Here is a 21399-nt window from a genome sequence, read left to right as displayed (position 1 = left end):
ACCTTGCTAGCCTGGTGTCCACGAGCCTACACTCCGACTTCCTCTGCCTCCAAGTGACATACCACTAGACATTTGCAAGGAAGCCGACTGAGGACAGAGATGACAATTAATGGTGGAAATGGGGATCTTGAGATAAAAAAAAAAGGAAAAGGTCCCTAGTTTCACACAAAAGTCAGCTCTTGTGTAGCACGCTTACTACCTTTAGTTCTCGGAAGAAATGTGCACAAGACATGAGTAAAAATTATGTAATTCAACCACACACTTAGTCTCAAGCTCACTGATTTGTTCAAGTTTAGCGATCAGAGCTCAGGGAAGACAGGGCGAATGAGAAACATGCTGGACTGAACCTGGCTACGTGCAGGGGCGGATTGGCAAGGCGGGCATTCGGGCATGGGCCGAAGGGCCGGTGCCTCAGTGCCCTCCGTGGGCCGTTTTTTTCTCCCCTGTCCCAGCCCACAGAGAGTGGACTAGGAAAAGGGAAGAAAAAAAACGGCCCACAGAGTGCACGGAGACAGACAGAGAAAATGAAAGCAGCCTCGCTGTGCGGCCGGACAGCGATTGTCAGCTGTGTGGCCTCTCCTTCACCCCTGCCCTGCCAAGCAATCAAGCTGAGGCTGGGCTGGGGAGGGGTGATTGTTTGCAAGAATCGGCCTCCCTGGGGGCCAGGTGTTTCTCAGGCCTTTGAGACATTTTCACCTCGGCCCCCCTGGGGCCCATGCAGACCAGAAACGGTGTTAGTCTTAACACCTCGCCCACAGCCCTTCACATTCAGGGCATAGTGGGCGAGGAAGAATGGGTCTTGCTGTGGGGGCCAGGTGATGTTTGTAATTTTTTTATTTTATTTATTTATTTATGCTATTTTATATAGCGCAGACTTTACCCGAAGGTGTCAGAGCGCTTCACACTAGGAACAGCAATAATACATGAGGAGAAAAATTACAAGTGGACAAATTACAAAAGCAAACGTTAAGTTACATGAATCAAAAGTGACAATAGTGAGCAACCAAAATACATGAGGTAGCAATCGGTACATTACAGGAGGAAAAAGTGATATGTGTGCAGGTTACAAAAGCGTACAAAGTACAAGTAGAGGTATAATAGTGCAATAAATGGCAGACACTCCAGCACAAGAACAAACGTTACGTAGGCAATGGTGGCACTTGTGCAAGTATCTAAAGCAAACAAAAGTGAGAGGTAGCATACAGTGTGATACCAGAGAAAAGTGACGTGTGCGAGTTACAAAAGAGTACCATACACAGGTACAAGGGTAATACTACAGTAAATGGTAAACACTCAAACTGCCAGAACACACTGGGAAGGCACTTCCCATGCACCAGCTTCACCTCAGCCTCTCCCTTGGCTACCTGGCTACCTTGGATGACCCAGAAAGCTGTGTTTTGTGCTCCCCTGCCAGGACATTTTCCCGAGGCCTGGAGGGCTGATTAATTTACTAATTGCAGGGGCCTTACCTCTGTTCATGTGCTCCTGAGCTGAAGGTCTGGGGAGGGCTAAGTAGGTTAGTAATAGCAGGGGCTATGCTGCTTTTCAGGTGCTCCTGTGCTGGAGGGCTGGAATAATTTTGTGACAGAAAGGGGCCTTGCTATTTTTTTAGTTGCTCAGCATGTAGGCCATTGTCACCTTGGCCCTGTGTCCTGTGCAAGAACAGTATCCTCCCACTTTCATTCCTTGTCTGTGCAAATGGTGTTTAATGAAAGGGCACGCCCCTTGAATGTGGGCCACGCCCCTTAAATATGGGCCACGCCTGTTGAATGTGGGCCACTTTTTTCGTCAGTGCCCGGGCTAAATTGTGATCCCAATCCGACCCTGGCTACGTGTTAGCCTTCTCTCTGGCACTTGTACCCCACTGTTAAAAGATGAACAATCATGGCACCAGGGCTTTTAATGAGTTGGGCTAGTTCACTGTCTCGGCCCTAGAGTAAGTTTATCCACAGTAATCTATGTTCCTTCCGTTTGTTGCATCTTAATAGCGAGTGGGGTGGTATTCTGGTCCTCGGGGTCAAGCTGGATCTTTTTTGTGCATATTCTTATTATTACTGCCTGATTTTACCTGCCTGCAAAAATATCTTGTTGGATTCATGTGACTGACTTGGGGCCAGATGTAGGTAAATAGCATTTACCGATTCGGTATTTTCGAATCGGTAAATGCTATGTAGCAAATCATTCAGTAAAAATTACCGAATCGTTAAGATTCGGTATTTACCGAATCGGTATTTACCGATTCGGTAATTGCCATTCATTCCTATGGGCCAAGAGGCCCATAGGAATGAATGTCAATTACCGAATCGGTAAATACCGATTCGGTAAAAGAGGGAAAACATTGAAGGGTGGCAGGGTGTCACTTTGACATCCTGTTGCACCCCTCAATTGTGTATGGGTGCACATGTTGCAGACATACATGCCCTAAGGGCATGTATGTCTACATCTGTCTACATATTCCTACATCTGGCCCTAGATATTTATTTTGTGTGGGATTTACTGTGGTAGTCTGTGTCTGAGGTCTAGCTACTATCATCTCCGAGAGCAAGTCTTGGCTGCCGGACTGCCCTGAAAGATAGAGAGACCAAAGGGCTCAACTTGGCCATCCCATTGCAGTGTATTAGTAGATGAGTCCTGGGCCCCAGGGCTAAAAGGCTGTACTTACCCATAATCACCAGCTGCTTCATAACCCAGGTCAATTGGGAGGCCAGCTGGTCCACGATCTTCTCCTATCATAGTCGCACCTGCTCCGGCCGGTCCACCATGTACCCACCCCCCTCCTGGTGGAAGTAATGTTACCTTCAGTGATCAGCAGCAGATCCTCCACCTCTTGCTCTAATCGCAGCTTCAGGACCCGCTCCATCAGATCCCGCCGTTGGCTCTTTGCGCCGACCCCCATCTTCTCGAGCTTCTCGTCGGTGAGTCGCAGCAGCGCGCGCCCTACGACAAGACAATGCAGATGGAATCAAGGAAGGTATTGCTTATGCATCAGAGGTATGTAGTAGAAGCACACAGCTTCAAATGGAATCAAAACTAAAACATCATTAAAAGCAACAGTGGAGAGAAGAACAAAATGACAGTGGTACCATTCTGAAACTACAAACAATAAGAAGGAAAATATCACAATAAAGTGATGAGCAGCAAAGACAGTTTGGAGGATGCATAAGAATTTTAAATCTCAGCATTGCTTCAGGTAAGTTGTTCCAGAGGAGAGTTCTCAGAATGAACAAGAATTGGCAAATCTGAAACATCTGGCATCGGCCGCCAGTCTTTGGACTTCTTTCATAGTTTTTGCAAAACCTTATTGTTAGGGATACTGCCAGGCCCTTGTCAGTCTACAACAAAAAACATTGGCTTGAGGCAAAAATATGTTTGGTCTAATGCTTTTTTTTGTAACGTTAGATATGGATGAAAAGAAAGATAAATATGGAAGCGTGCAAAGACTGATATAGAAGGTTGTATACATAGATAGTGTTTCACAGATAGCTAGCTAGATAGATTGGAATAGATAGGTAGATAAACAGCTGCATAGCTAGAGATGGTTGCATAGACAGAGACGATTGCTTAGATAGATGGATAAGTATGTAGATTTGCAAAGACAGACCGATAGACAGACAGACAGACAATTAGATAGATAGATAGATAGATAGATAGATAGATAGATAGATAGATAGATAAGATAGATAGATAGATAGATAGATAGATAGATAGATAGATAGATAGATAGATAGATAGATAGATAGATAGATAGATAGATAGATAGATAGATAGATAGATAGATAGATAGATAGATAATATAGATAAGATAGATAGATGGATAGATAGAATTACATAGACAGAGTTGCAGATAGATAGCAAAATGTGAATGTAACAGAGACAGACCAATAGATGAAGAAAGTTTGCTGAAAGCCCTCGGAACTCGGTATAAGGTACATGGAATTTTAGATCCGAGGAGTGGTGCCCTCAAACAGGGAGACAAGTGGTTGGGGATCACCTTGACTGCTCATCCACGTGGGTATAGGTGGAAATGTCCGCAGCCCCATTTGTTTGCCAGGGCCACAGCCCCGGCCCCCTTTTGGGTTACCACTATTTATATTTATATTATATTTATGTGCTTTTATAGCGCCTGAATAAACCCCCGAAGGGGTATCTCCGCGCTTGTTATAGAAATGGAGATTTGTCCCATGCCTGGTCATTTACCGAGGTAGTAAATCATAAGCTGGTTAGTTAATAGTAAGAAGGTGGGTCTTGAGGGTTTTGCGAAAGGATAAATGGTTGGTGATAAGTTTGAGTTTAAGGGGAAGGGAGTTCCAGAGAACGGGTCCTGTGTGTGCCAAAGCACGACCTCCCTGACGAGATTTTTTTATTTTAGGGACCTGTAGTAAGTGGAGATTGCACGATCGAAGTGATCGGCCTGGAACATAATGTCGGAAAGCTTTAGTCAGATATTTGGGGCCCTTTCCTGTCAGGCATCTATGAATGGTACACAGAATTTTGAACTTCGTGCGTTGCCGCACTGGCAACCAGTGAAGTTTGGCTAGTAGAGGACGGGAGGGAGTTCTAGATGGAACATTGAGGACTAACCTCGCCGCCGTATTTTGGACCACTTGTAATTTGTTTAATTGGCCTTCATTAGCTGACAAAAGAAGGCCATTACAGTAGTCCAATCTACTGATCACTAGTGCCTGGACTAGGGTTTTCCTGTGACTATCAGGTATATAGGGAAAAACCCTTTTCAATAGTCCAATGGCCCTAAAGCATGTGCCAGCAACTTGGTTGACATGATGTTTAAAAGTCAAGGCTTGATCGAATAACACCCCCAAGTTGACAGTCTGCTTAGGGACAGGAACTGGTCCTAGTTCTGTGGGCCACCACTCCCCAGACCATAATGTTGCTGCCTCCCCGAACAGTAAAACCTCCGTTTTGCCCACATTACATTGTAGGCAGTTCTCGGCCATCCATCTCGACACAGCCCTCATGCCTTCTGCAAAAGATTTTTGCAGGGCCGGTGTAAAAGTTTTAAAGGGGAACAGCAGCTGGGTGTCATCAGCGTAGGATATCGGGGTAAACCCATATGGTCTTACTAAGTCGGCCAGGGGGGCCACATACACATTAAATAATGTGGGGCTAAGGCATGAGCCCTGTGGCACACCCCTGGTGAGCTCCCTAGAGGTGGACTTATGGGAGCCCAGCCTGACTTCTTGAGAGCGACAGGAGAGGAAGCTTTCCACCCAAGACAGGGCTGCACCTCCCAACCCTACATCCCTCAGACGGTCGAGAAGCACTTTATGCGACACCGTATCGAAAGCAGCAGACAAATCCAACAGCACCAGAATCGTAGACCCCCCACTGTCCAGTGTCAACCTGATGTTATTGGTCACTTCTAGTAGGGCCGATTCGGTGCTGTGGTTTGGCCTGAACCCAGATTGAGAAGGGTCCAGGCCTTCTGCTGCTTCAAGGTGATTCGATAGGTGGATGTTCACGTGCTTCTCTGTCATTTTACCGATGTAGGGTAGAAGGGAGATGGGCCGGAGGTTGGAAAGATCTGTCCAGGGGGAAGCCGCCTTCTTCCTTATAGGGTTTACCGCCGCTATCTTCCATTCCCTCGGGACTTGTGCTTTCGCCAGTGAGGTATTCATAACTGACTGAATGGAGGGTCCCAGGATGGAAATCAAGGGAGCCACCATTTTAGCAGGAAGGTGATCGTTTGGGGAGCCAGTTTTCATGTGGTTAATGAGGAGTGGAAGATCTACATTACTAACTGGTGGAATAGTAAGAAAAGTATTTTTAGTGAGTGCAGAGGATACACCTGGGGGGGAGGACCAGGTTTCTGTGCCTTGGGAAGCAATGATTTTATTGTAAATCAAATTAATTTTGTCCTCAAAGAACATAGAAATCTCATCGCACAGTGTCTGTGAGGCATCGTCAGGGCTCTCACTAGCTGACGGCTTTACAAAACATAGTAGGATTTTGAATAATTCCCTCGGACAGTTTCCCGCCGCATCTAGTTGTAGCGATAAATTATTTTTCCTTGCAAGTTTTATATGTCTATAATAATTTGACTGAGCTTCTAAAAACATTTTCTTTTCCTGCTCATTTTTAGATTTCCTCCACGCTTTTTCTAGCCTTCTGCATTTCTGTTTTTCTTTCCTAAGGTCAGGGGTATACCACTTTTCTTGCTTAGTGGGGGGGTACTGTTTGTGAAGTTTTAGCGGGGCGAGGGCATCAATAGCTAATTTAAGAGAATTATTGTACTTTTCCAGTGCCACTTCGGCTGAGTCTACTTCAGAGAACTGAGGTTGTTGCCAATGTTCACGCAGATTTTCAACTGATATTTTATGCCATTGGCGACGGTAAATAGGCGGGGGTGGTGTTCTAGGTTGTCGCTTGGTAGGTCCAGCCAGATAAAACTCAATCAAAAAGTGGTCTGTCCAGTGGACTTCTGTGGACACTGCCCCTATCCCCACAGGGTTTGCATCCACTAACAGCTCTGTTACTATATCTGGATTAAACTAACCCATCATGGTTCCATCCAGCAGGGCTTTCTTGACATTCTCTAAAGCTTCGCAATCCTTGGCGCTCCTGGTCCATTGTGCGTCTGCCTTCATGAGGGTACCAAGCGGCTCTGCTAGCTTTACTAGGCTGGCGATGAACTGGCTGCAGTACGTGGCTATTCCCAAGAAGCTGCATATCTCTGCGGCACCCTATTTAAATATTCCCGATTCATGCCCTTATGTGGTTATAACAAAACATATCCTTATAAAGGCATAAGAATCATATCCATATTTAGTCATAGCCAATGCAGTACAAATACGGCAAGGCTACTCCCATAGACTCCTAGAAAGTACAACGCGTTCTTTAAACAAACCAAGCCTCCAGCAGCCCGGGAATTCCAGCTGCTTTTGTTTTGATTTGAACAAGAACTCCTGGAGTCCAGAAAGAACTGTAAGTTCTTAGTGACATCTTATGTTCAACCTTACGTCAAACTCGGCACCTTCCAGGTATAAATATACCAGCATCTGCCTTAAGCAAACACACGGTGGTTTGGAGCAGTTCGGCTATCTACTTACCCGAAGCCCAGCTGTAGCGAGTGCGGAAGGAAGCCGACCCTCCCATTGACGCACTGAGAGAGACGCTTTCTTTTCTCCTGCCGAGAAATTCCAGCTCCAGTGTTTCCAGTCACCCTTGCGGGTTGCTGGGAGATCGAGTCCTGAGAAAGAGATACAAGACCTCCTTCATTCTATAACCAAGGTACGGAGCTGATTAGATCCTTAGAGAATTCTTGATTCAGATTCTTGGCAAAAACTAACTTAACTTAAACTGCAGCTCACTTACTCCTTCCCACGTACTAGGCTTAGGTTAGGTACACCGGGGTAGGCGTGTCTTAGAAGCACCAGTTGAGTACGTTTAGTCAATGATTTTATGTATGTATATATTTTATCCGTTTTAAGTATCATATGGCTCAGAAACCATATAAATGCTTTTACAGTATTATTTCATAATACTCCTTTTACTGTACGCACTTTACTTCATGATAAGTATTGCAATTGTGGCAATTCACTTCTCTTGCACGAGAAAGAGGACTGCTCAATAAATAACACCTTTTATTGAAAACGCCCGTCTCTCTATTTCTCTGCACTCCTGGTGAAACTAAGCATGCACGATTGACTGAGTGAAATAGCTGTCTATTCTTTTCACACGACTCTGGAGATATACTCCTTGTTCTGGAGGGAGCAAAGTTGTCATGTTTATGCGGTTGTCAGAAACTAATCCCTTCTTGTCTAAACAGGAAAGTTAACTCCTTCCTGTTCATTCGAGAAAGTTTCTATTGACCTCTGAGCTAGCTGGCATTCATAATTAAGTCTAACATATTCAGTAGAGACCTAGTCGACCTAAGTCCTACGTCTAAACTATCGTTTATGTTATTCCAATGCGCAGAGCCTATTGGGAATATAGGAACTACACTACAATTCCCGGGAGTTGGGGCTTGTTGGATCACTGTGACTCCCAAGGGTCCATCTGAAAGCCCTCCTTTGTAAACATGTATCCAAAGAACTCAATCGTTGTTTCAAAAAAAGAGGTCTTTTTGTGCTAGAGTGTAAGGACATGTTTGCTCAATAGCCTTAGCGTCTCTTGTAGCCAGCAGTGACGTTCTCCTACAGTCGTCTATCCTCCGAGGAGATGCCGAAGCTCAGGCGTTGATATCCCCTCAGGTCGAGGTGCGTCGAGAAGGTCATTATAAATCCGCTGTCCTCATCCAGTTGCGGTTGATAGTAGCCTGCATTCAAATCGAGTTTAGAAAACCAAATGGCCCCATTGTGTTTGGCAATGTTGTCATCCATAGTAAAAGTGATGTGCCGCTCCCTTTTAATTGCCTTGTTGGGAAGGTGTATGTCAATGCATAGCTGGATTTTGCCTGGATGTCTAGGTTTTTCTGCTATCGCCATTGGGGATAACCATAAGGTGGGGCCTGATACCTTCTCTATAACATCAAGTTTCACCGGTGATCCTGTTAGACACCCCACTCCTTGGACATATCTGGGAATCGGCATACAATGTCTTCCACTTGAGTGGCCTAGACGGTTCAGGCGAAGAACGCCAGGCTAAGGATTTAGGCTGTGTGGCACCCCACGAGGGTCTCTGACTCTCCTTTGACAATGTGGAATTTTGCAGGCATTTGTCTGTCTCCATTTCGCACTGGGACATTCATGACTCCTACCAGTGGCCCCCATTCATGTACATTTTGGTAGTTGAGGGCGACAGGATCATTCTTGGCTTGCGGTATACATATGGGAAACAGCCATTACAATGCAACTAAAACAACGCACTACCATTACAACAAAACTTTTACAACGCAGGACTCATTACAACGCATGCCATTACAACGCATGCCATTACAACGCATGCCATTACAACACAGCTACTATTACAACGCATGCCATTACAAGGTAAGTATGGGTAAGTATTTAATTAAATTTTAACCCCTACACCATCCAACACTTACCCTACTATTACGTCCCCTGGAGTTAGAATAGTAATTTTAACCCCTACACTATCCTACACTTACCCTAATATTACACCCCCTGGAGTTAGAATAGTAATTTTAGCCCCTACACTATCCAACACTTACCGTACTATTACACCCCCTGGAGTTAGAATAGTAATTTTAACCCCTACACTATCCAACACTTACACTACTATTACATTCCCATTAATAAAAAAAAAAATAGTTACCCATACTTACGTTGTAATGGCATGCATTGTAATAGCAGGTGCGTTGTAATGGCATGCATTGTAATGGCATGCGCTGTAATGGATCCTGCGTTGTAAATGTTTCGTTGTAATGGTATGCGTTGTGAATGTATGCGTTGTAACGTCATACATCCATGCATATTGCTGGTGGCTATTGTGTTTACCGACACTCCCCTGTCGATGTGGGAATTGGCGGCTGACCCTGCAATGAGTACTAAGCACATCGGTTCTGGCCTACGGTTCTTCTTCATGTGCTCTGTGAATATCAGAAAAACTTCCTTGTCTTTGGAGCCAGCTGTCTTCTGGTGGCATAGCACCCATGTGTGGCGGGTGGCATGTGTCTCCATCTGGTCTCCTCCAGGGTGAGATGTCTGATTGTTTAGGAGGTGTCTTTTCCCATTCGGTTCCTCGGATCCTCAGTCCACTCCGGCAGACCCTGAGAAGTGGTTACGTTTTCCACAATTGGAGCACATCCTCCCTTGTGCAGATCAGTTGTCTGGAGGGTGTTCCTCAATCCCAAAGTCTCTGCAATGTGCTTTAGATGTACGTTCTGGCGGTTTTGAGCATCTCACCGTGGGTTATGGTTCTGTATCCGTCTTTATTGTAGGTTGTTTGCTGGACTGTGTGCTGCTCTGATTGGGTTGAAACATCATGTCCATTTTGGTCACATAGTATGAAGACTCTGAGGGTCATAGATCTGCAGCCATGGATATGTTGCGCACGAACCTCTTGTGGGTTGATCGTCGTCGGTACATGTGCTTGCTAGTTCTCGCAAGTGGGCGAAGAAGTTGTGATGATCACCCCTCACGTTGGCGTGCCTGTCGTAACTTCAACTGCTCAAATTCTTGATTGAGTCAATGTGGGCACTGGGGGAAATGACGGCTGTGCCATAGTTGTCGTCTGCACCCATTTCTGGGAGGTATTCAAAGAGTTTGTATATCACCTCCTCCGCATACTGCAGCAGCAGTGACCTATTGATTGTCTGCCGGTTTCCTGTGTCGCAAGGAAGTAGTTATTTAGGTGGCCTATCCACCAAGTTTTCCTTTGCGGAAGAGCCGTGGACGGGTCTACAGTCTCACTGAAGGATTGCAGCGCATTGACCGGGTTGTCAGGGTCGGCTGTATTCGCTGGCAGTGCTGCTGGAGCAGCGGACTCTGCACGGTTTTGCACTGCATTGGCATCATTTGTCATGGCTCGTAGGTGGTGTCACCTGGCTGTATAGGTCTCACCTGCACGGCAGTGCAGGATGATGGCAGTAGCTGTGGCTTGAGAGGCCCTTCAGACAGGGGCTTGTGTGATAGGCTGGTGGGTGCGTCGCACTGTGAGGATGCACCCTCGCTGATGCTCAGAGTTCCCTCGCTGATGCTCAGAATTGAGGATGCACCCTCGCTGATGCTCAGAGTTGAGGATGCACCCTCGCTGATGCTCGGAGTTGAGGATGCACCCTCGCTGATGCTCGGAGTTGAGGATGCACCCTCGCTGATGCTCAGAGTTGAGGATGCACTCTTGCTGATGCTCGGAGTTGAGGATGCACCCTCGCTGATGCTCAGAGTTGAGGATGCACCCTCGCTGATGCTCGGAGTTGAGGATGCACCCTCGCTGATGCTCGGAGTTGAGGATGCACCCTCGCTGATGCTCGGAGTTGAAGATGTACCCTCGCTGATGCTTGGAGTTGAGGATGCTCCCTCGCTGATGCTCGGAGTTGAGGATGCACCCTCGCGGGGAACATCCTTTACAATGCAACTTTTACTCCGCACTACCATTACGACGCAGCTATTACAACGCAAGTCGTTACAACGACTTGCACTGGAGGGCGCTGTAGGATAGGGAATAGTTGAATTTTCTATCCAACACCTTCCCTCCTATCCACGGGGACTGGAGTTGGAATAGAAAATTAAACTATTCCACTATCCAGCGCCCCCCAACACAAGTCGTTGTAACGACTTGCGTTGTAAAAACTGTGTTGTAATGGCATGCGGAGTAAAAGCATGCGTTGTGATGTCGTACATCCCACCCTCGCTGATGCTCGGAGTTGAGGATGCACCCTCGCTGATGCTCGGAGTTGAGGATGCACCCTCACTGATGCTCGGAGTTGAGGATGCACCCTCGCTGTCTGAGTTGTGAGGTGTCTGTACTCACTGTGGGCTGTAGTAGTTCTTGGAGCCCAACTCTGATGGGTGTCGCTCCTGGGTCCCTCCAGTAGGCTCGTAGTAATGCCCTTGGCGCTTCTTTGGATAGCCTCTGGTGTTGGGCCTCAGAGGTGCCCTGTTGAGATCCAGGCGTAGGGGCAAGAGCAGTGAAGAACCGGGTCAGAACCCAGCGGTGCCAGGGACACACCTGAAATCTTCGAGTTCCACCTGTCTTGGTATACAGAGACACGGAATACTTCTGGGTGGCGTCAGAGACCAAGTTTATTAGCTGCAGCTAGTAACAGAAATCTGTTTAAATTACTAAGGCAAGACATCTCCTTTTATACACCATATTCTCATTATAAATGTACACCCACTGCGCAAAATTCTAACCAATAGGGCACATTTTCTAACTGAGTATCACATTAACAAAAACCCAATTTACAGTAACCCAACCCAAAAGTTAATTATTAGGAATGTCTCAAATTCAATCTTTGCAAGCCGGACAAATTTATAATTGAAAAGCACAACCCATGTAATGTCAGAACATAAAGGAAACAGTAATAGATGCTGAACAAGATAAAACATGTGCAAGGAAACTAAAGGTTAACGAGGTCCTGAACATTAAGTGGCACTCTTAGACAAGGATCAAACCAAGGGAAATTGGCTTTGCGAGGTCAGTTTCAGGTGAAGAGGTCAGTTTCTCTGCAGTTCTTTCAGAGTCGAAAGAAACCTAGTTAATGTGTACATGAACTCAGAAGGCCAGGCCACTTGTTCGCTGGGCCTCTTTCACAGGCCTACGTGAGAGCAACACAAAATGGAGTCAGGCTCGAGAATAACAGAACCTCAGCAGTTGCTTGTTGCATTTCCGGACAGGTTGTGGCTGGCGGGGCGTGGATGCGCTAGAGCACAGGAAGCAGCACGGGCCCTCTGGAGCAGTTGTCAGGAGCCACCTCAGTCTTGCAGCACTGCCCCACATGTGCAGGAATTGCCACGTCAAGTGGTGCAGGCAAGTGTCAGCACTGGCTGTAGAAAGTTGCTGGTAGCCGGTTGACTGGTGCAGAGAGTGGACTTTATCGCCAGTGTTGTGTATTGCGGTGCGACGGTAGGGCCTACCTCGCTGTGCGCAAAAACATTAGAGTCTCACTCTCGATACACTTTTTGGGCAAAGCCACAAGCAGTCTCAATGCCTTTATGTATATCCCTTGGCTGCGCCCAACCATGTGGTGTGTGGTCAGAAGGATCGGCGTCGTCGGAATCTGACCAGATGGCTAACTTCATGGTACAGGAGGGTGATAAGGAGCTACTTTTAATTTGTTTACTCAAATTGGTGAAACAAGACTGTTCTGAAATTTAAGGACACTGCTGCACCCAGGCTAGTACAGCCGAAAGAGGCTGATCCGAGGCTGCAGCCTTAACTCGTGCAGTCTTCAGCCAGTTCGAGATGAACCTGCAGCGGGTGCCGCACCAGTCAGGCTCTCTGATCCTTCTGCTTAAACCATGAGCTTGCGTTGTCTCTAGCCAGCCCTATCCATCTCCCAGCGGCATTCGGAATCTCCTTAGATCCGAGCCTTTCTCTGGAAGCCACTCAAGAAGTCCCAGTCTCATATATGAGGAGGAAAGTAGGAAATCCCACGCCTGAGAGTGATGCGTCTCCTGCTAATCCCTACATGCTTGTAGGATTTCTTCTTGAGAACAATGCACTGAAAGATCAGGTACCAGGGAAGATGAGTCCTTCAGGGTGAATTTACAGCTTGGATCATGAGCTATGAAACAGGTCCTCTGGCTTGAAGCCGACACAGCTGAAACTCCTGGCACCTGAGATCTTACGGTACAACCGCGTGATCCTCAGCACCTCATCTGTGATGTATTTACAATAATGCAGACCAGGCATAGGAGTATTATCATAGGTAAAAATCAATGCACACTTGCTTTAAGCAAAATAATGTTTCATGCTTGTGCCGCAATTTGCAGCCCCTTCAAGGTTATTGGAAATTCAACAGTTCTTATTAAATCAATTCACAAGGTTTTATTCCTGAATACATATGTATGTCAAAAGTCTGAAGCTGCATACAAAGCTCACAGGTGATCAGGCACATGACAACTGAGCTACACCTGCAGAATGTATACCTACATACTCAGCACCTAACTCTGGTCATTCCCAGGAAAATGTCATGCAAATGTGGTGAGCACCAACTTCACGTCTTCTAGGAATTTCCATGACATTTGGATTGTCTTTTCAACAAACATTTGCCCTTGCAACCCTTCCCCTGAGTATGGTGGCCACCTTGCTCCAGGTCATCAAGAGCCTCATGTTTGCAGTTTTGGAGTTTCGTGTGCTGAATTCATGCGTTCATGGCATTACAGGAGTCGTTTGATTCCACTGAGTCAATACGTCGAGCACACCTGGTGGCAGAGATGTGTCAGTAAAGTAAGCCCAGGGAGGGCGGAAACAAGATGTCTGCAATGAAGTGGCAAGCGATGGCTCAAATTAAGCACTGCTAACTGAACTGGTGGTTCCGGTGCTTGGCACCGGCACTGAGATGTCCACACCGGCACTTAGTCTGCTACATGGTGACGCTGTCTGTTTAATTTAAAGATGAGCACAACAACAGTTGTTTATCAATTATACATACATTTAAATGACTTACACCTGCTGTCCAACCCATTATAGCCTTGGGGCCTGGAATAATATGAATTGCCACACTTGCAAGAGTGTGATGGTTAGTGGTTGTGTTGGTGCTGTCACTGGCAGCGCTGGCACGGGCAATGTGTGGTGCTCGCTGCATTGGCGCCCTGACGAGCGCCCTGGCACTTATGTTTTTTACGCATTAAGCGCCTGTGCAAATGTCCTTTTAATATAAACACAGACCAGGTCAGGATCTTTAAGGGTGGGAAGCACTGCGGGATCAGGGACCTGCTTGAGGGTGGGTAAGATCTGGCCTTGGATTAGGAGGGCACCACTGGATTCACACAGATGGAAATATCCAGAGCATCTTCCATGGAGGTCAATCTTCACTGGGCTTTGGGGGCAATGACCACACTAAAGGACTCAACGGGAGAAGGATAATTCTGGTGCACGCTGGGACACGTCAGGTGCAGGGTCACGTGTGTGTGAACCTGGTCAGGGCATGACCAGAATGACCCCAATAATGCATCAGTCCCAATTCTGAAAATACTCTGCTGGGTCCTCTTCACTTGGTTATTGTACATGGCAATCAGAATGTTTTTCATGAACACTTCTGTTGTTGCAATTTCTAGAACCAGTTTCAAGTGGCACAAAAAACCATCACGCGCGACATCCGCAGGTTACCTGATATGGCATGGATTTCAGCCAAGTCCACCACGGTGGCGCTGTCTGCAAAATCCCAGCTCCGCAGCCAATGGCACACATCTTTAACGCTCCACTGGGACGGGGGCTTCTTCAAGGCGCTGTGCTTCAGTTGTTGACCACCACTGGTATCCTGAAAGACAAGGAGGGGTATTGTGTGACCCACTTAAAATCACACACTATTTGTATCCAATGCTCAGTGCAGTGTCATATCCCCTCCCCCCCCCCCCACCACCACCACCACCACCACCACCACCACACAGTCTGTGTCTCTAGGCTCACTCCAGCCAGCAGCTACTCACAATATGTTGTAAAAGTTCATTTAACCATTAAAGTCGACATTTGTAAAGCGCACAATCACCCGTAAGGGTCTCTAGGCGCTGGGGGCCGTCGGGAAGATTAAGCGAGCTATTGCCCAGAGTCACATGGTGCTGGGCTAACCTGCCGCCGGAGCCGGGGATCGAACCGTGGTCCCCAGATTCCAGCGTCAGTCGCCCTGGCCGCGGCGCCACACCTCTTCCACTTGTCCAAAACCAAACCATTGTCCAAAGATAGGAAAGAATATCTAGTCAGTTTTAAAATCCAAATTCCTGATGATCTTAACAAATCTTAAATTCTGACAACATAATGAGACATGTTTTGCTGATATTAGCTTACTTTTTCAAGGCAAGTCTGCTAGAACGACTTTGTACACCATAACATCCACTCAGTGATAAAGTCTCAAAATACTCCACATGCTAATTTGTGGGTAATTGAGGGATTCCGATTTATTTCACCCAAAATAAGACTCTCACATCTACCAGCAAGACAAAAAAATGACAAAAGTAAAGGGCCATATTAGTTTCCTACCCAAATGATACTGGGGCAATGTAGTTTACCACATATGAGTAGTTTACCAATTTCAGAGAGGGTAACCGCCATCTTGGGTGGATTCCAGGGTAGCGCTCCAGTTGTTCGCTGCCTCCCGCCCTCCCTGGCATTTAAATCGCGCTGAAAGCGCGCGCGCACAGACTTAGTGTACTTACTCTCCCCTGAGGCGGATAGCCGGGGGTTCTAACCTGCTATTACGTTTTTAAAGCTGTTGTTATAATAATTTGGGTGCATTTAAGAAATTTGTGTTTTACTTGCATTTTAATTCACTTTCGTCGTCACCGCACCGCGAACCCTGCTCCCCACTCTGAGGAATCGGTGCTGACGCGCTTTCAGAGAGGGAAACTGCCATCTTGGGTGGATTCCAGGGTAGCGCTCCAGTTGTTCGCTGCCTCCCACCCTCCTCTTTTAGTGTAAAATGAGCACTCAACCCAGGCAGCGCAGCAGGCGGGCGCAGCGGGCACGCCGGCGGCGCGCCAAAGGCAAGGCCGTCTGCGCCCGTCCGCGCCAAGTCCGCGACAGGCGCAGGACACTCTGTACAAACCGTGTCTGCTCTAACCTACACTGGAAGTGATTTGTACAAGCTAAACACTAATGGTAAATGCCTCTGTCGTATTTTCCATGGCGCAGATATGGGGTCCTTTTACATGTAGAACCTGTAGATGGACCACACCCTGGCCTATGCTTGAGCCCCTATTGGGTGTAGACACCATTTGGATAGGCTCCTCCAAACTTAGGGGTGGGCTGATTAATGCACGTTCGATGAGTTGCCACAGTTAGGATATCAGGGATTTAATCCTGGATAGAGATCTCGATGTCCTGTTTGTAACGGAGACGTGGCTAAATGACACTTGTAATCCTGATTTAGTGTCTGCCCTTCCTTCAGGCTTCACCCTTTTTAGGCAGGATAGGAAGAGTGAAAGAGGTGGAGGAGTGGCTTTAATCATTAAAAGCTCCTTGAAGTGTCACACATTTGACTTAGATCCCCTGAAGGGAGCAGAGGGAATTGGTTTTTCCATTATGCTAAGTCCATCTTTTTCTTTTTCGGGAGGTTTTGTTTATCGCCCTCCAGGTAGCGCTTCCATATTTCTAGATTTCCTCGGCGAAAGCCTAGGACAGCTTTTGCTGCGCTACCCAAATTTTACACTTTTGTGGGATTTCAACCTCCAGTGGGAATCTAAAGCCGACACACAAGTGATTAATTTTCATCAGACTTTGGATATTTTTGGTCTGCATCAACTTGTGACACAACCAACCCACTCTGCCTGGCATACTCTGGATGGGATATGTTCGAACTTTTCCCCATTGTAAACACACTCCCCCGTGTTGCAAATCTGAACAGATCATTGTTTGATTCCTTTTAATGTCTGTGTTCCCTGCCTGGGGAAAAGAACTAGGGTCAGTCAGCAGCCCGTTACCAATTTAAATTGGAAGAGGGTTGCTGAAAGTATCAAGTCTAATCCACCACGGCAGTCACAGGCGCCTAGCTTGTCCGGAGATGTGTCTCAAGACTCTAAAAATTGTCATTCCTGGATGCAACAAGTCATTCTGGGGTGTGTTTCACCAAAAAGCCCCCCTAGTAAGGGTAGAAGGGGAAAAATTAACGCCCCTTGGTACTCACAGACGCTGGCTGAAAAGCACCTATTATGCAAAAAGAGTGAACGTAAATGGAGAAAAACCTATGACCAATCAGCTAAATCTCTCTATGTGCAGCATAGGAATTCTTACCTTGTTAGTATTAAAATGGCCAAGAAGGAATACTACGTCAATGCTATTAATGAGGCCCAGCAAAAGCAGAGAACGGTTTTCTCCATAGTGAAGTCCTTCACTCATCCCAAAATTCTCCAGCCGGAAATTCCGCCATCCCTAGGCTTCTGCAATCAAATTGCTGATTTCTCTGAGGAGAAAATTGAGCTTTTACAGAGGGATTGTCCTGCTCTTCCTTCTTCCTCCTCATTTAGGGCCCGATGTAGGTAAATCCCATTTACCGATTTTTAAATACCGAATCTTAACGATTCGGTATTTTAAAATCGGTAAATGGGATGTAGGTCCCAACATCTGGATTCGTTACCGAATCCTTAACAATTCTATAATTACCGATTCGGTAAATACCGAATCGGTAATGCCTATTCTTTCCTATGGGCTTTGAAGCCCATAGGAATGATTAGGCATTACCGATTCGGTATTTACCGAATCGGAAATTATAGAATTCACAAGGGTGCAGGGGGTGTCACTTTGACACCCTCTAGCACCCCCAAAACGGCCATGTGTGCAATGTGGCACACAGACATGCCCTAAGGGCACGTCTGGCACATGTGTACATGCACAGATGTGCATGTACACAGGAATCGGTTTTTTACCATGGATTTGTATTCCATGGTAAAATACCGATTCTGTAAGCCATGTGCTGATGGAACATAGGCTACCTACATAGCATTTTCGGTAATGTTACAGAATCGTTATCATTACCGAATCGGTAAATATTACCGACTCGGTAAATTTACCGATTCGGTAATGATAACGAATCGGTAAAATTACCGAAAATGTGCCCCTACATCTCCATAGCCCTTTACCGATCGGAAACGGCCGAAAATCGGTATTTTCGGCCGATTCCGATCGGTAAAGGGCTACCTACATCTGGCCCTTAGTCACCAGGAATTGATGGAGACTAAGACTCATACCTTAAGCTCCTTCTAGCCGGCCTCTCTCCTCCATACGCGGGATGTTATCTTGGCTTACAAATCAGGAGCACCCACGGATTCCTGTCCCCCCCAGATACTACACCAGATAATGGACGCAGTCAACCCTACCATCAATGCGATAGTCAACGCTTCACTTAGTGTGGGGGTAGTACCTCTTGAGTGGAAAAAAGCAACTGTTAAACCTTTAATGAAAAAACTTAACAAATCCACTACCGACCTTTCTAATCTTCGACCAATTTCTCTTCTTCCGGTTTTGGGGAAGATAACTGAACAGATGGTATACTTAGAACTAAAAAAAATTGTTGAAACTCACAATATCCTACACCCTCAACAGTCAGGTTTCCGGCCTAGACATTCAACCGAAACGGCCCTCTTAGAACTCACTGACGCCATTACATTTTTGCAGGATGAGGGTAGAAACGCTGTCCTGATGTTATTGGATCTTACGGAAGCGTTTGATACCATCTCCCATAAAATTCTGATTGAAAGGTTGAGACTCATAGGTATAACAGGAGTGGCCTTGGCTTGGGTAGTGTCATTCGTGTCTGATAGATCCCAAACCGTTTCACTGGGCCCCTTCCGTTCCAAGGAAAAAAAGGTTTCATCTGGAGTTCTGCAGGGCTCTATTCTGAGCCCACTTTTGTTTAACATTTACATGGTCCCCCTCATGGCATTAATAGAGTCATACAGAATACTTGTAACATCGTATGCCGATGACACTCAATTGATTGTCTCCATGGATAAGAACTCCACTAACGCGGAACAGAACTTGAAGAGCTGTCTGACAGAAGACTTTTTGTGGATGGATAACAACCACTTAAAGTGCAATGCCAACAAGACGGAGATTTTACCTTTGGGTAAAGATGTCCATTTCTGCCCTAGGGATTGGTGGCCGGAAGACTCGCCTGCTCCTCCTCATTCAGTAGAAACAGCCAGAAACTTGGGAGTCCTATTTGACGCCGCTCTTTCTTTTGATCAGCATGTAAGGAACGTGGCAGGAAGCTGCTTTAGTATTATTAAATCTCTAAAGAAATGTTTTGATTTCCTGCCCACTGACGCTAGAAAGACAGTGGCAGTAGCCCTCATACTTTCGTGTTTGGATTATTGCAATGGCCTGATGGCCGGGGCTAAAAAAGCCACGCTGAAAAAATTACAGAGTGTGCAACATGCAGCTGCCAGATTGGAACTTAAATTACCAAGGAAATCCTCTGCCTCGGCGGCTCTTAAGATTTTACACTGGCTACCCCTGCATAAGAGGATTTTGTTTAAAATCCTTTTGACCACCTTCAGAGCCCTCAATAGGACGGGACCAAAGTATCTTTGGAGACGTTATACCCGTTATGATCCTCCAAGAAGTCTGAGGTCATCAGGCGGAAATCTGATTAACATCCCTAGATTTCACTAGAAAACAAAGGGGGGGGAAGACCCTCTCCGTGCTGGCCTCAAAGGCTTGGAACACCATGCCCAAAGAGCTCAGACTCCTAGCCCATGAGAATGTCTTTAGGAAGCAATTGAAAACTTGGATTTTTAATCTATCCAATGTCTTTGTAATGGCTTCCATCTAGGTCCTATTATTGTATTGTACACTATTTTAGAGCCAGGATGCTCCTTTCGGAGCGACAGTTTGCGCTTTACAAATATCCGATACAAATAAAAATACAAATATGGTAAATAGCTCACCCCATTTCGCCCCACTTGTAATTAGGCCGCTTAACTGGAAACCTCTGAACCTTGGCAAGCTAATCACAGAGCAATGGTGTCTTTACTGAGAACTTGTTGGCCACTTTTAATATAGTATAATATTTACTAGATGTTTCTGTGGGCGCTTGCGCACCTCATACTTGACGGAGAAGTTCTTCAACCTGAACGGACAACAAGCTATATAAATGTTTAAAGCCCTATTGGGGTTCAACCTATGGAGCCTCTCCTCCTCCTTCGAGGAGTGAGGGGGAGCGAAGAATGTTGGTAGAGTGATGGATTGGGGGTCAGTGTTGTGAACACCACACAAGGTTACAAACTTGCCCAAGCATTCAGGGTCAGACTGGGACAAAAAATAGGCTGGCGAACCAAAATAAAAGATACCCCCTTTAGAGAAGCTGTTAGTTAAAAATTGGTAATATCAGATATTCAACAGTAAAAACCGGCCCACCTGACCATAAAATTAGCCCACAAAATCATCCCATGCACTGATCTGTCAGACCAGCCCATCGGGCACTGCCTGATTGCTCTATAGGCCTGTCCGACCCTGCCAGCGTTCAGCATAAATAGATATTTTGAAAGGAACCCTTGTGGCAAGAACAACATCCACCACTTCAGGCAGCAAATCAAATGCAGTCAGTTGTCACTGCTTACTCTTAACAAATGTAGATATAGATTGCAAAGATCCAGATGGAGAAACCTGCCCTGTAGCTGAGACAGGAGCCCGTCGTTCCGTGGCAGGCTGATCTAAAGGCAGATGCTCATACTCAGGAGTTCCGGGTACCACTCTCTCCTGGCCCACTCTAGGACCTCTCCTGACTCAGTCAGTCCTGATCTTCAGAACTTGGGGCATAAAAGGTAGAGGTGGGAAGGCATACAGGAGCCCCTCTGACCATTCCAACCTGGATTGCATCACCTGAGTATTCTTGCGGGAATTCCAACATACAAAACTGTTGGCATTGCACATTCTGAAGGGTGGAGAAAAGATCTTGCTAGGTTCTCCCCAGTACTGGAAGACACCCTGCGCCACCTTGGGATACAGATGCCACCTGTTTCTACCAGTCATCGTCTGCTCAGTTTTCCCTCTCAAGAATTCAGAGACCCTGCTAGATGATTTGTGATCACAAATATTCCCCCGATGCTCCAACCACCTCCAGAGACGCAGGACCCTCTCCACCCGGCTTGTTGCAGGACCACATGTCAGTGGTGTTGTCAATGAGAACCTGCACCAGCCTCCCCTTGATGAACGTAAGGAAGGCCTTCAGAGACAGATGAATGGCCCACAGCTTCAGTAGACTGATGTGGAGCCTGCCCCTGCTGGAGACCCCAGTCCTCTGACCTCCACTTACCCCAGATGACCTCCCCAGCCCAGCAGTGATGAGTCCATCACCATCGTCAGCTGTGGGTGGTAAAGTGAGAG

At 46.5% G+C, this 21399-nt stretch overlaps 1 protein-coding gene across 2 annotated transcripts in view; it reads right to left on the bottom strand.

Annotated features, from left to right (window-relative positions):
• LOC144762012 (sterile alpha motif domain-containing protein 12-like) overlaps positions 1 to 21399 on the bottom strand; it is a 101317-nt gene that overhangs the window by 29025 nt on the left and 50893 nt on the right. For both annotated transcript variants that reach the window (XM_078647175.1, XM_078647176.1), the window contains exons 3-4: positions 14692 to 14842; positions 2797 to 2937 (exon numbers count right to left, since the gene is read on the bottom strand). In XM_078647175.1, coding sequence (XP_078503301.1) covers positions 2797 to 2937; positions 14692 to 14842 — 292 coding nt within the window. The remainder of the gene's footprint in view (positions 1 to 2796; positions 2938 to 14691; positions 14843 to 21399) is intronic.

This window comes from Lissotriton helveticus, chromosome 6 (assembly GCF_964261635.1).
Source record: "Lissotriton helveticus chromosome 6, aLisHel1.1, whole genome shotgun sequence".
Lineage (NCBI taxonomy): Eukaryota > Metazoa > Chordata > Amphibia > Caudata > Salamandridae > Lissotriton > Lissotriton helveticus.
Note: the sequence above shows the minus strand (reverse complement) of the source record. Positions and strands in the feature narration are given on the sequence as shown.